The 10846-nt window shown below is 32.9% G+C and overlaps 2 protein-coding genes across 2 annotated transcripts; both read left to right on the top strand.

Moving 5' to 3' along the window:
* The first annotated feature begins 342 nt into the window (after positions 1–342).
* On the top strand, positions 343–2090 carry LOC116138963 (DNA-directed RNA polymerases II, IV and V subunit 6A-like). The gene is made up of 4 exons (XM_031424637.1): positions 343–451; positions 548–603; positions 1499–1566; positions 1763–2090. The coding sequence occupies exons 1-4, from the start codon at positions 343–345 to the stop codon at positions 1830–1832; spliced, it is 303 nt and encodes a 100-aa protein (XP_031280497.1). The 3' UTR covers positions 1833–2090.
* Positions 2091–7059: 4969 nt separating this feature from the next.
* Positions 7060–9560, top strand: LOC116138990 (F-box protein PP2-A12). The gene is made up of 3 exons (XM_031424667.1): positions 7060–7642; positions 7792–7910; positions 9108–9560. The coding sequence occupies exons 1-3, from the start codon at positions 7331–7333 to the stop codon at positions 9529–9531; spliced, it is 855 nt and encodes a 284-aa protein (XP_031280527.1). The 5' UTR covers positions 7060–7330; the 3' UTR covers positions 9532–9560.
* Positions 9561–10846: the final 1286 nt, after the last annotated feature.

Raw genomic sequence — 10846 nt, 5'->3', positions numbered from 1 at the left:
AGATTGTTTCCAAGTTGAAATTATCTTTACTGTTCATTATAAAACCAACTGTTACAACATTATACATATGTTTATGACTATTTCCAGCGATGGAATTTTTTTTTTCTCCTTTAGTTGGTTTATGAACTTAGTGAACTGAGTAAATTTTTTTGCAGATACGGATGAGCCACCAGAGCCCGAGATTGAAGTAAGGAGTTATTAGTTTGTTTTGCCTGCCGAAAAAGTCATGAACTTTTGTTTCTTCCTGTCTTAATGAACTAACATGAACTGGTTGAGTGCTGAAATAGGAAGGAGCCGAGGAGGATGTAGAGATAATAACAATGAAGATGTAACAGGAGATCTATGAAGCTGAGGAAAAAGAAGAAGAGGACAAAAAGAAGCAGTCGGAAAACATCGAAATATATGACCAAATATGAGCGTGCCAGAATCTTAGGTACTCGAGCTTGCAGATCAGGTTTTTTCTCTTCTTTCTCTTGTGTAAACCCTATCAATCTAATATTTTGTTTTTTTATCTGGGTCAAATTAATAAAATTTTCCTTTTCACTGAGCAGTATGAATGCTCCGGTGATGGTTGAATTGGAAGGTGAGACTGATCCGCTTGAGGTAAGATTCTTTGAGAGTAATGTTGGATGACTAATCTTTTTTTTTGCTTCTGTATCACATCTTATCAAGTCTGCAGCCGTTTCTATAGTTAGGATTCTACTGGTTGCACCCACTGAATTCTAACGATCAGACCTTTAACTTGTTCCTTCTGCCAATTATGGGACTGAGCATGAGCATTTTGTTAATATTTGCTTTCATATTTTGTTTGGCACAAAGAGTTGCATGTGTAACTTTGACTCTGATTGTGGACCTATTTTGGGCTGTGTGGTAAATTCATGATGAACGAACATATGAATGGGTGTATTAGAAGTGCACGTCCATTTGCATACCAGAAAAGGAAGTAGGATATCCAGTATTAGCTCCTTAATTGTTTTTATGAAAAATATGAACTTCTCAACACTGACGTTCCTTCTTCCTACTTTTTCTATATAACAAAGTCATGCTTCCATTTGGAAATTATATCCTGTTCTATCAAATTATTTTGGCATGATAATGTTGCTTACATCTTGTTTTATAGCATATTCAAGCTGGAGTTGGCACTCATGTTGAATGCCGTTGTAATTGTAGTGTTGCACCTAATTGAGATCTTTTCTTTTTGTCACCCCATTGGGACTGCCAACTTCTCTTGACTTTTTTTTTTTTTTTAAATTAAAATAAAATGTTGGGCCATGCTGCAGGGTTAGCCTTTTATTCTGTTAGTGTTGTTATTTTAGCTATGCTCTTTTTTTCTTAACATTTCAGACATAAAGGGATGTGTTGTGTTGTAACATTGTCATGATTTTGCTCTTCTATATTATGTGTTACATAAGAGCTTTCCACTTCATTTATCCATCTACTAATATCATAATGTTATTTTCATGCTACAATTTTATGATGTTGCGTTCTACCTATTTAGATTGCTATGAAGGAGCTTCGGGAGCGGAAAATTCCATTTACCATTCGTCGTTACCTTCCCGATGGAAGGTGAGATTGTTAGTTTATAATACTGTTTCCTTTTTAGTTTTTCTTTTTCAGTAAAATTGTTTTGACTGATGGAATGTTAGCGTTAATGCTTTGGAATTTTATTGGAAGAAGTGCATTTCTATATTCTCTACATGTTTTCTGCTACATCTCCTTCATATTTGATGTACATTTAAACGGATTTCGTGTAATTTTCCAGTTACGAAGATTGGGGAGTCAATGAACTGATTGTTGAAGACTCTTGGAAGAGGCAAGTGGGTGGTGGTTGATGACAACCTCAATTTTGACCAATTGGCTGGAGCCTTGACTCCAATGTTAAAAAACAATTGCAGGTTTGGAACTAATGTTGTGTTAGATGTCCATGAAAAGAGTTTTAATTGGCTCAATATCTTGTATGTTGTGAGGCGGCTATTTGATTTCTTTCTCAACTATGTAACCAGAAGACAATTTTGTATGTAGCGTAAACCCAACTTTTAAACCCGTATTGGAAGGTTTATCAAGAAATTACTTTGATAACTCAATTTTTATGCCTAAGTTGTATGATTTATTTTCCAGAACGTAGAAATTCTTTTACAAAGTGTGAAATCTTAACGAAATTTTCGGTAACAAGCAACTTGTTTGATCATTTTTGGCCTGAAAGGAAGCAGGGATTTTTTTTTTTTTTTTGTGGGAAGATTTAAGCTGCCAATTGTAATAACATCGGAAGCGTATTAAAAAGGTCTTGAGCTTATGAAGAGAGAGTCCTTCCACTTAATAGGTTAGCCTTTTGGGTGTGACCCAGTCCATGACAAGTGATATAGAACATACCTGATCTGTCTTTCAATGTTCCTGTTAAGCACCCACATAAGGGCGATCACATGTGATTGTGGGTTCACACGAGAGTGAGGTGGACTGGTAGGCAGGGAGCTCCACCTATAACGAGGGTGTTACAAGATTGGGTAGGAGAGAATGTAATGAATCTCATATCAGAAACATAGTGAGAAAGTCTTAGGTTTCTAAAGGTTGGAGTCTCTCTGGTCTCTATCTAATAGGTTAGCCTTACTCTCAGCCTGTTACGCAATACAACATAATAAACTAGCAAAATTATCAACAGAGGTTAGATTTGTCACTCCATTTATTGTTTTTTGATTTTTCTGAACACAGTATGCTCTGCTACTTGACAGAATGTTATTGCGTTGCAATTGCAAATGATATTTATAGTAAAAAAAATCCAGCCGTCCAAGAATACGAATCACATGGAGTTGTAGCACATGCTTAATTTTATAACATAAATTGAAAGCCAACAACCCCACTTGTTATTTGAGAACATGAATTAGATATTATCTGAACTTTACCATTCAAATTGCGCCATGGACATGTGAGCAGCATCACCTTTTATTGGATTGAGTTTTAAAAAATTGATTTCAAATTGACATATGCCTCTATCAAACAGCAGAACTTACGTTTCTTCACATTTTCAGAGTTCCAGTTTAGTATCTGTTTCCCCTTTTTGGTTCTTTCTTTTTTAAGATTTTCCCAGCTTGATCCAGTTGTAATGTGATATGCAGCAACTTGAGTAGTGGATGTCACTTTCATAAGGCTGGGATAGGTGCAAAAATAGAGGCTATAAAATGAAGATAAAGAGATAAGTAGTATAAGTTATTATGAGGCAGCTACGCTTCTGATATGATAGAGACTGCACCGCCCCAGTACTATGATATTTGAGATTTTCGATTATATTAAAGGTGAATTAATTGAGTTTCTAAACTGATGCTCGACACAACCACTATTGCTGTCACTTTCTTGCTGCTGTCTTGTGTCAGAAAATCAATCAATTACAAGAAACCATATTGGCATAGTTAGCGCACTATCTTTCAGAAGATCAAATCTCCAGGGTGTCATCTCTGAAACTTCAGAGAAAGCCAATTAACAAAATACCCAGAAAAATTTATAAACTAGAGCTTCCAGTCAAATTTAAACATATATACACTTTTACACTATAATATTTGAAGTGGTTGGCCATTTCATAACAAACCTCATATAATATTTGGTAATCTCAATTTACGGCTAGGTTTCAGCAATGTGAGATCATCCATCCGCCATTAAAATACCTTCAGTGGCTACATGTCTTCAGACTTCATGTGACAAATGTTTCAACTTAATAATTTAATCAACTTTTTTCAACATTTGGGTACATGATGAGTTATTTAAGATTAAACTTTGGTTATAATTTAGGAACAGCATGTGATTCATGTTTTCACCAAAATGCGACTGTTTTATTACTTAAAAACAAAGGCAAAGCAACAGCAACCTAAGATTAATTAACTCCAAAAGACAATCTTGAAGTATCTGTGGAAGATGGAGGTATAGCTGGTGGAAATTTACAAAGAGAATCATATTCTAGATTAAAGTCACCACAACCTAAGAGCCAGAATGAATCAATTCCCACCATTTTTATTCACAAATCAGACAATAAAGTAGGGTTAGATTATGCCTGCTCAAATTCCTAGGTTCCATTCACATCCAAGAAATACTTTTGGAACCTACTGCTACTTGAATAAAATTTATGGTTTTTTTTTTTTTTTCTTTAATGGACGATTGAAAAGGTTTACAATGCTAATCACAAGACTAAACAAAAACATCTTATTCACACGTGATAATATATGATTAATGCAGTAAAAGACATTTATGGAAGGGATGAATATGAAGACAATGGGTGGCTTATCTTTTGTACTAGCTGACTCAGCCCCAGTCTGCTGGTGGACTTAATAAATTACGTGGACAAATTGCTTCAATAATATAAACTTCTAAATTATTTATTTATTTGGTGCGATTTTTGAAATTTTTGTGTTCCTCAGAGAACGATAGACCAACCACAGCCATTTTCTATTTTCAGAATACCCAAATAATTTATCGAATTTCTGACTTTAAATTTAATATTATTTGCTTTTATTTTGTTAGGATGTGGGTTAAAGTGGGATCAGCTGTCTGATAAAGTTACCTTAATCTCAATTGTCTTGACAAAAGACATTGTTTTTTATGAACGGGTGTGACTAACTTCACACAACATAATTAATCTTTTAGAATCCTAAATTAGGGATCATAAGAGCCCCTAACCTATTAGCAATCGAGGAATTAAGAAGCTTCCTACCTTTATTAGCAACCGAGAAGAGATTTGAACTCAAAACTTCTTGAGTAATACATTCAAGAATCTCTATTGAACCATTTGGTCACTCAAAGGTAGTTGAGAAAGACATTTTTTTTTTTTTTTTTTTTTGTATGAAAGGTGTCTGGCTAACTTACGCATACCTTAATTAATCTTTCAGAACCTTGAAATTAAGGATCAGGTAAGAGCTTCCTACCCCTATTAGCAACCGAGGAGAGACTCGAACTCATAACTCTAAGAGTCTCTATTGAACCGTTTGACTATCCAAAGGTAGTTGATAAAAGACATTTTTTAATTGGGTAAAAGATATATTTTAAAAGGATTGATAACAAAATTTATATGTGTAACTATGCATTTTATGAAGGTGGTTATTAGCATGAAAGTAATGAAACCGTAGTAAGTAAGGATATTGAATTTGATAGAATATTCACATATTTGCAAAACTTTTTATTAAAATTTTAAATGGAAATTCCCTTAGATTTTATTTATTTTAAGAGAATTATATGAAAGCGATTAGTTATTCATAATATTAATAAATTTATGAAAGTTCATGTGTCGAATTGCATCTCTTTTTTCCAATATATTGATGATGGTGCAGTTGTCTTTATGTAATCCATTGCTTAATAAATTGCCAATCTCATGTTAGTAGTCAAATGAGACAGACCAAACCAAGAAAATATATATATATACATGTCAACAACGTGCTATAATTAAATATCAATTATAAATTTTAAGGTTGGGTGCATGTGCAAGTTTTATGACCTTCTAGTGGTTAAAAAACAATAATCTTAATCTAATTTAATTAGATACACCACAAATGTAATTAATTTTACTAAAAGATTAATATTAGTTATTAAGATTTGAATAATATTACATATATAAATTTTTCTTACAAACTCATATATATATATATACTAAAATGAGATAAACTCAATAATTAAGATAAATGATATATCAAACATGCAAGGTTACTACATCAGCTTGTAGGAAATATTTGTATATTTAACGTTAATCTTAAGATTTTCCAACTAAAACAAATCACCAATGTCAAGAGACAGTTGAAAGTTGAAACAAAAGCAATTAATTAAGCTAATTCACTCCATTTTTTTTTTTTTTTTTGATAAACAAGGTATCCAAACACCCTATAAACCCAATGTTTTAGATAAGTCATAAATGTGTTAGACGATCCCAAAAAGTCAATAAAGAGAGCAAACTTTCTTAACTGCTAAACCAACCCCTTGGAATTAATTAACTCCATTTTCTCTCCAAGCTCGTGAGTTTATTACCACCAACGTCAAGAGACAGTTGAAAGTTGAAACAAAAGCAATTAATTAAGCGAATTCACTCCATTTTTTTTTATTTTTTTTATTTTTTGGATAAACAAGGTGTTCGAATACCCTATAAACCCAATATTTTAGGTAAGCCATAAATGTGTTAGACGATCCCAAAAAGTCAAGAGCAAACTTTCTTAACTGCTAAACCAACCCCTTGGAATTAATTAACTCCATTTTCTCTCCAAGCTCGTGAGTTTATTACCATGTTCATTTATAAAGTTAAAACCATTGATAGTCAAAAGAGTATTTTTTTTTTTTTATAAACATATAAAGCTTTCTATCAATTAAATTACTAGACACTTATATAATATTTTTCATTTTTAATGAAAACGAAGGGAAAACAAAAAAAAACTTAAAATAACATGCAAAATAGAAGGTTAATTATATAATAACAAGGCGTAAATAATTAAACACCATTTGAAATAAATTTTATTAATAAAAAATTAAAATATCAATAAACAAATTGTTTATTCTTTTTATAACCTAAACCTTGATGGGAAAGGAGGTGTGAAGAATTCAATTCTTTTCATTATTTTAAAAGAAATATCCAATAAATATCAAGTATTGGATTAAAATAAAAATAGCTGAATTCTGAATTCGAATTCGAATTCTGCCCGACACTAATAGGTGTGGCTACTATCATTAGAACTCTAATCCGATCGATAATTTAAAAATCTAGAAAATTAGTTAAAATACGTACAAAAGTATACATATACTCCAATGATTTAAAAAAAAAAAATAGTTTAACTTAATGTATGGGTTTTATTTATTAAGCAATTACTCAAATATACGTAAAGCTTTGTTTGATAGTGTCAAAAAAGTAAAGTTAGTAATTAATTCTTAGTTTAATTATTAATTATTCCAGTTTTAATAATTGAAAAAATTGACTGTTCTTCCGCTTCCAACACGCTACCAGGAACCGTGTTTGGATAACACAAAATTATTCGCAAACAGATTAATTCCATGCACAGTCATGTACACGCCCTTCATGAATTGAATTTGTTTAAAATTTTCTATTATTTTTTTTCTCAGTGGGGACTCTCCATTTTAGAATTTCTCTTTATCCCTTTTCTTACACTTTCTTTTTTCTCATCTCTCATAGCCTGAAAGGCCAATTAATATCTCTCTCTATCTTTTACACATACATGATCAAGAAAATGTTGAAACTTTCTTCAATCTCTCCTCCCACCTCCGAACTCTTTTATTACCTTCTTCTCTATCTGTAAACCTTTGGTTTCTTGATATACAGAACGGTCTTGTTTCTTTTATTTGTTTTTTGTTTTTATTTATGGGGGTTGGAGTGTCTGATCTTGCAGCTGAGACTGATTCATATTCAAGGTCACCTGGTCTGGGGGATATACCTGAAAATTGTATATCGTCTATTCTTTTGCACTTTGATCCTCCGGAGATTTGTAAATTGGCACTGTTGAACAGGACTTTTCACGGCGCTTCTTTGGCTGATTTTGTGTGGGAAACCAAGTTACCATCAAATTATAAGTTTCTTGTCAAGAAAGTTCTTGATGAGAATCCAGAAAATATAAGCAAGAAAGAAATTTATGCAAGATTGTGTCTTCCTAGTCGCTTCGACAATGGCACCAAGGTATGTTGAGCTAATTTTGAGCATATGATTAACTCTTCTAATGGATATCAAACCCTTATTCTTTGTATCTGTAGAGGAAAATTCTTAGAAATGAAAAGCCTAAAATATGTGGTTGTAAATGGTTTTGTTTTCATCTTCAATTAATGCAGGAAGCATGGTTGGATAAGGGTAGTGGTAAAATTTGTGTGTCCATTTCTGCAAAGGCAATGAAAATCACAGGGATCGATGATCGAAGATATTGGAATCACATTCCAACGGAGGAATCCAGGTATTTTATTTATTTTTTTCCTTTTTCTTTTCTAATATATTGTATTTATGTGTGATGGGAAAAGGTTTATTTTCATTGGAGAAAGAATAAAAATCACAACTACTTAGATATTTATATCGTAATTATGTTCTTGGTGGGGCTATGGCAATTGGCACATCCGATAATATTTTTTTTCAACTACCAGATTTTTTCTTGTGAATATCATTTCAAAAGCATAAGTAGGTCGTCTTCGTTCTATCAGTTATCAGTATTCTCTGTATGATTGTCGTTTATAATTATGATTTTTTTATTTTCTTTTTAATAAGAAAAAACAACACAGAAAACTTTAATTTAAATTTTTCGAAAATTCCTAATATATGATGAATAATATGCTAGAAGATAAGACTTATAAATTCAACCTCTTTTTACAAGCTTTTATTAATGGAGGTAGCATTTCTAAATTCAAAACAACTATAATTAGAATCTTGGAAGGGATTCAGCTGGTCTACTTGTCTAATTTAAGAGAAAAAGTTGACAAAAACGTTGATATTTTAAAATCTTTTTTATTGGCTCCCTGATTAAACAATTTTATACATTAATTAACGAAGCAGGCCCATCTGGGAAAAGGGTTCACCAGTAACCATTTGCAACTTGCTACCATGGAAAAGGACTGGTCACTGGTCAAGTTCGCTATCTTTGAAGATAATAATATGCTTAGAAGATGATAATTCAATTATTTATTAGATTACTTGTCTTGTTAATAGAGCACTAGTTAATTTAAAACCATTTCTCTGTTGCTAGATGCTTCCTGCAACGACTACATCATGGTCAGTGATCGCATAAGCATTAGAATAAGTTTTTTTTTTTGGTTACTGTACTTCAGTCTATCGTGGCTGGTTAGTTCAATTTCTTTGACAAGTTACTGCAATTGTTATATAATATATCTCGCTTTCGCTTAAAAAATCTTTGACAAGTTATTGAATCAAATATGGCATGTATAACGTGAACAAGTCCTTGAAAATGCTTTTTTTTTATTGAACTGAAAGATTGTGTGAAAGGATCTAAAGATTTTTCTTCTTGTTTTTGTTCTCAGCCAAGCCTACCATTATTGAGTGTTTACAAATTCTTAGACATGCTTTGATTTTCCATGACATGGTTCTAGAAATGTATATTTAATTTTTACAACATTGACAGAAATGTTTTCCTTCTGATTTTCAGGTTTCACACAGTGGCATATCTTCAACAAATATGGTGGTATGAAGCGATAGGAGAATTAGAGTTTGAGTTTCCTCCAGGGAGCTACAGTATATTTTTCAGACTGCAGCTTGGGAAAGCTTCAAGAAGATTTGGCAGAAGGGTTTGTAATTTGGAACAAGTTCATGGGTGGGACATTAAACCTGTGAGGTTTCAGTTATCGACTTCAAATGGACAGCAAGCCATTTCTGAATGTTGTTTATATGAACAAGGGAACTGGGTTCTCTACCATGTTGGTGATTTCGCCATTGACAACAACTCTCACGACATGCTTACTAAGATCAAATTCTCAATGATGCAGATCGATTGTACACATACAAAAGGAGGGTTATGTTTAGATTCTGTGTCGATATATCCAAGTGAATTCCGAGAAAGATTAAAAAAATAAGTTTTAAGTTTGTCAGGTGATCTTGCAGTATATATATTGTGCAACTCTTTATTAGGAGATGTGGGTTAGTTTTTAGAGGTCCACTGATAGTTGCAATTACAGCAGAATAATGTATATGCATTTGTGCCTGTTTTTTTTATGTTCCTTAATTTTGGTGAATTAGTTCTTTGTTGGGTGGTTTTGCATAAATATTTTGAGATTTGTTTTAATACCCATATTGTTGTTTCTATTCTAGTGAATGGAGATGAGACTAAACTGGGGCATGTTTTGTCTCCAGTCATGGACCACAGCTTCATTGTTTCTGTTAAACAATCGAATTCTTATAGAGTAATGTTACCCTTACTTACTTCCTTTACTCACTTTTCTTACTCACTTTTGTAAATATACAGCATAGTATGGGAGTGAGTAAAGTGACAAAAGTGAGTAAGAGAAGTGAGTAAAGGGAGTGAATAAGGATAGCATTTTTTATTCTTATATGATGAAAAAGATAAATTAAAAATAAAAATCGCTGACTTGCACTTGCCAGCTAAGTGCCAGCTTGGAAGCCTTATCCAAGAGGATGAGAACAAACAAAAAGAATTTGTAATAGAGTAATGTTATCGTTATCGAAAAGAGCGCATTGAATTCATGCACCGAATGACGTGGCATAATCTTGACCGTCGATTAATATTAACTCATAATTAATCGACAGTTAAGATTGTATCACGTCATTCGGTGCATGAATTCGGTGCACTCCTTTTGGTAACTATATTATTTTTCTCTGTAATATAAGGAGAATTATGGAGAGCTAGGGCCTGGCTCTGCCTCTACCTTTGTAATTCAATTACTAGTATTTGGGTAAGAGTGATGACGACTGTACACTAGAGAAAAGAATAAGAACAGGCCCTACTAAGGCTGTCAGTCGAGCCGAGCCGCTCGCGAGTCAACTCGGCTCGGCTCGTTAAATACTCGAACTCGGCTTGATTATAATCGAGCTGAGCCAGCTCGAATTCGACTCGAGTAAGGTACCGAGCCGAGTTCAAGTCTACCTCGACCCGGCTCGCGAGCCAATAGTGGCTGGTTTAGGGTATAATACAAGTTTTTGGTTTGTTTTATAATTTGACATGTAAAAGACTAAAAGGTTTAAAAAATCACAAATTAACCCTTAACCAAATAACCCCAATTAACCCAAAATCAAATCGCGTAAATGCATTCTCCCCCAAAGTTCTATGCCGTTTTGATGATAATTTTGATGGACATTTGTATTTTTTTTTTTTTTTTTGTTATTGTTGTTGTTGTCTTGGTCCTCTTGGATTGTGTAATACGTTGTTTATGT

The sequence above is a fragment of the Pistacia vera genome, unplaced genomic scaffold, assembly GCF_008641045.1.
Source record: "Pistacia vera cultivar Batoury unplaced genomic scaffold, PisVer_v2 Contig345, whole genome shotgun sequence".
In the NCBI taxonomy this organism is placed as follows: Eukaryota; Viridiplantae; Streptophyta; class Magnoliopsida; order Sapindales; family Anacardiaceae; genus Pistacia; species Pistacia vera.
This window is presented reverse-complemented; position numbering and strand designations above follow the sequence as displayed.

Bases quoted from the DNA above. Each gene is read 5' to 3' on its own strand.
- LOC116138963 (XM_031424637.1), top strand. From the start codon at position 343: ATGAAGCTGAGGAAAAAGAAGAAGAGGACAAAAAGAAGCAGTCGGAAA. The intron at 452-547 runs CAGGTTTTTTCT...CCTTTTCACTGA, and splicing joins AGGTACTCGAGCTTGCAGAT to GCAGTATGAATGCTCCGGTG. The intron at 1,567-1,762 runs GTGAGATTGTTA...GTAATTTTCCAG, and splicing joins CGTTACCTTCCCGATGGAAG to TTACGAAGATTGGGGAGTCA.
- LOC116138990 (XM_031424667.1), top strand. From the start codon at position 7,331: ATGGGGGTTGGAGTGTCTGATCTTGCAGCTGAGACTGATTCATATTCA. The intron at 7,643-7,791 runs GTATGTTGAGCT...CAATTAATGCAG, and splicing joins GCTTCGACAATGGCACCAAG to GAAGCATGGTTGGATAAGGG. The intron at 7,911-9,107 runs GTATTTTATTTA...TCTGATTTTCAG, and splicing joins ATTCCAACGGAGGAATCCAG to GTTTCACACAGTGGCATATC.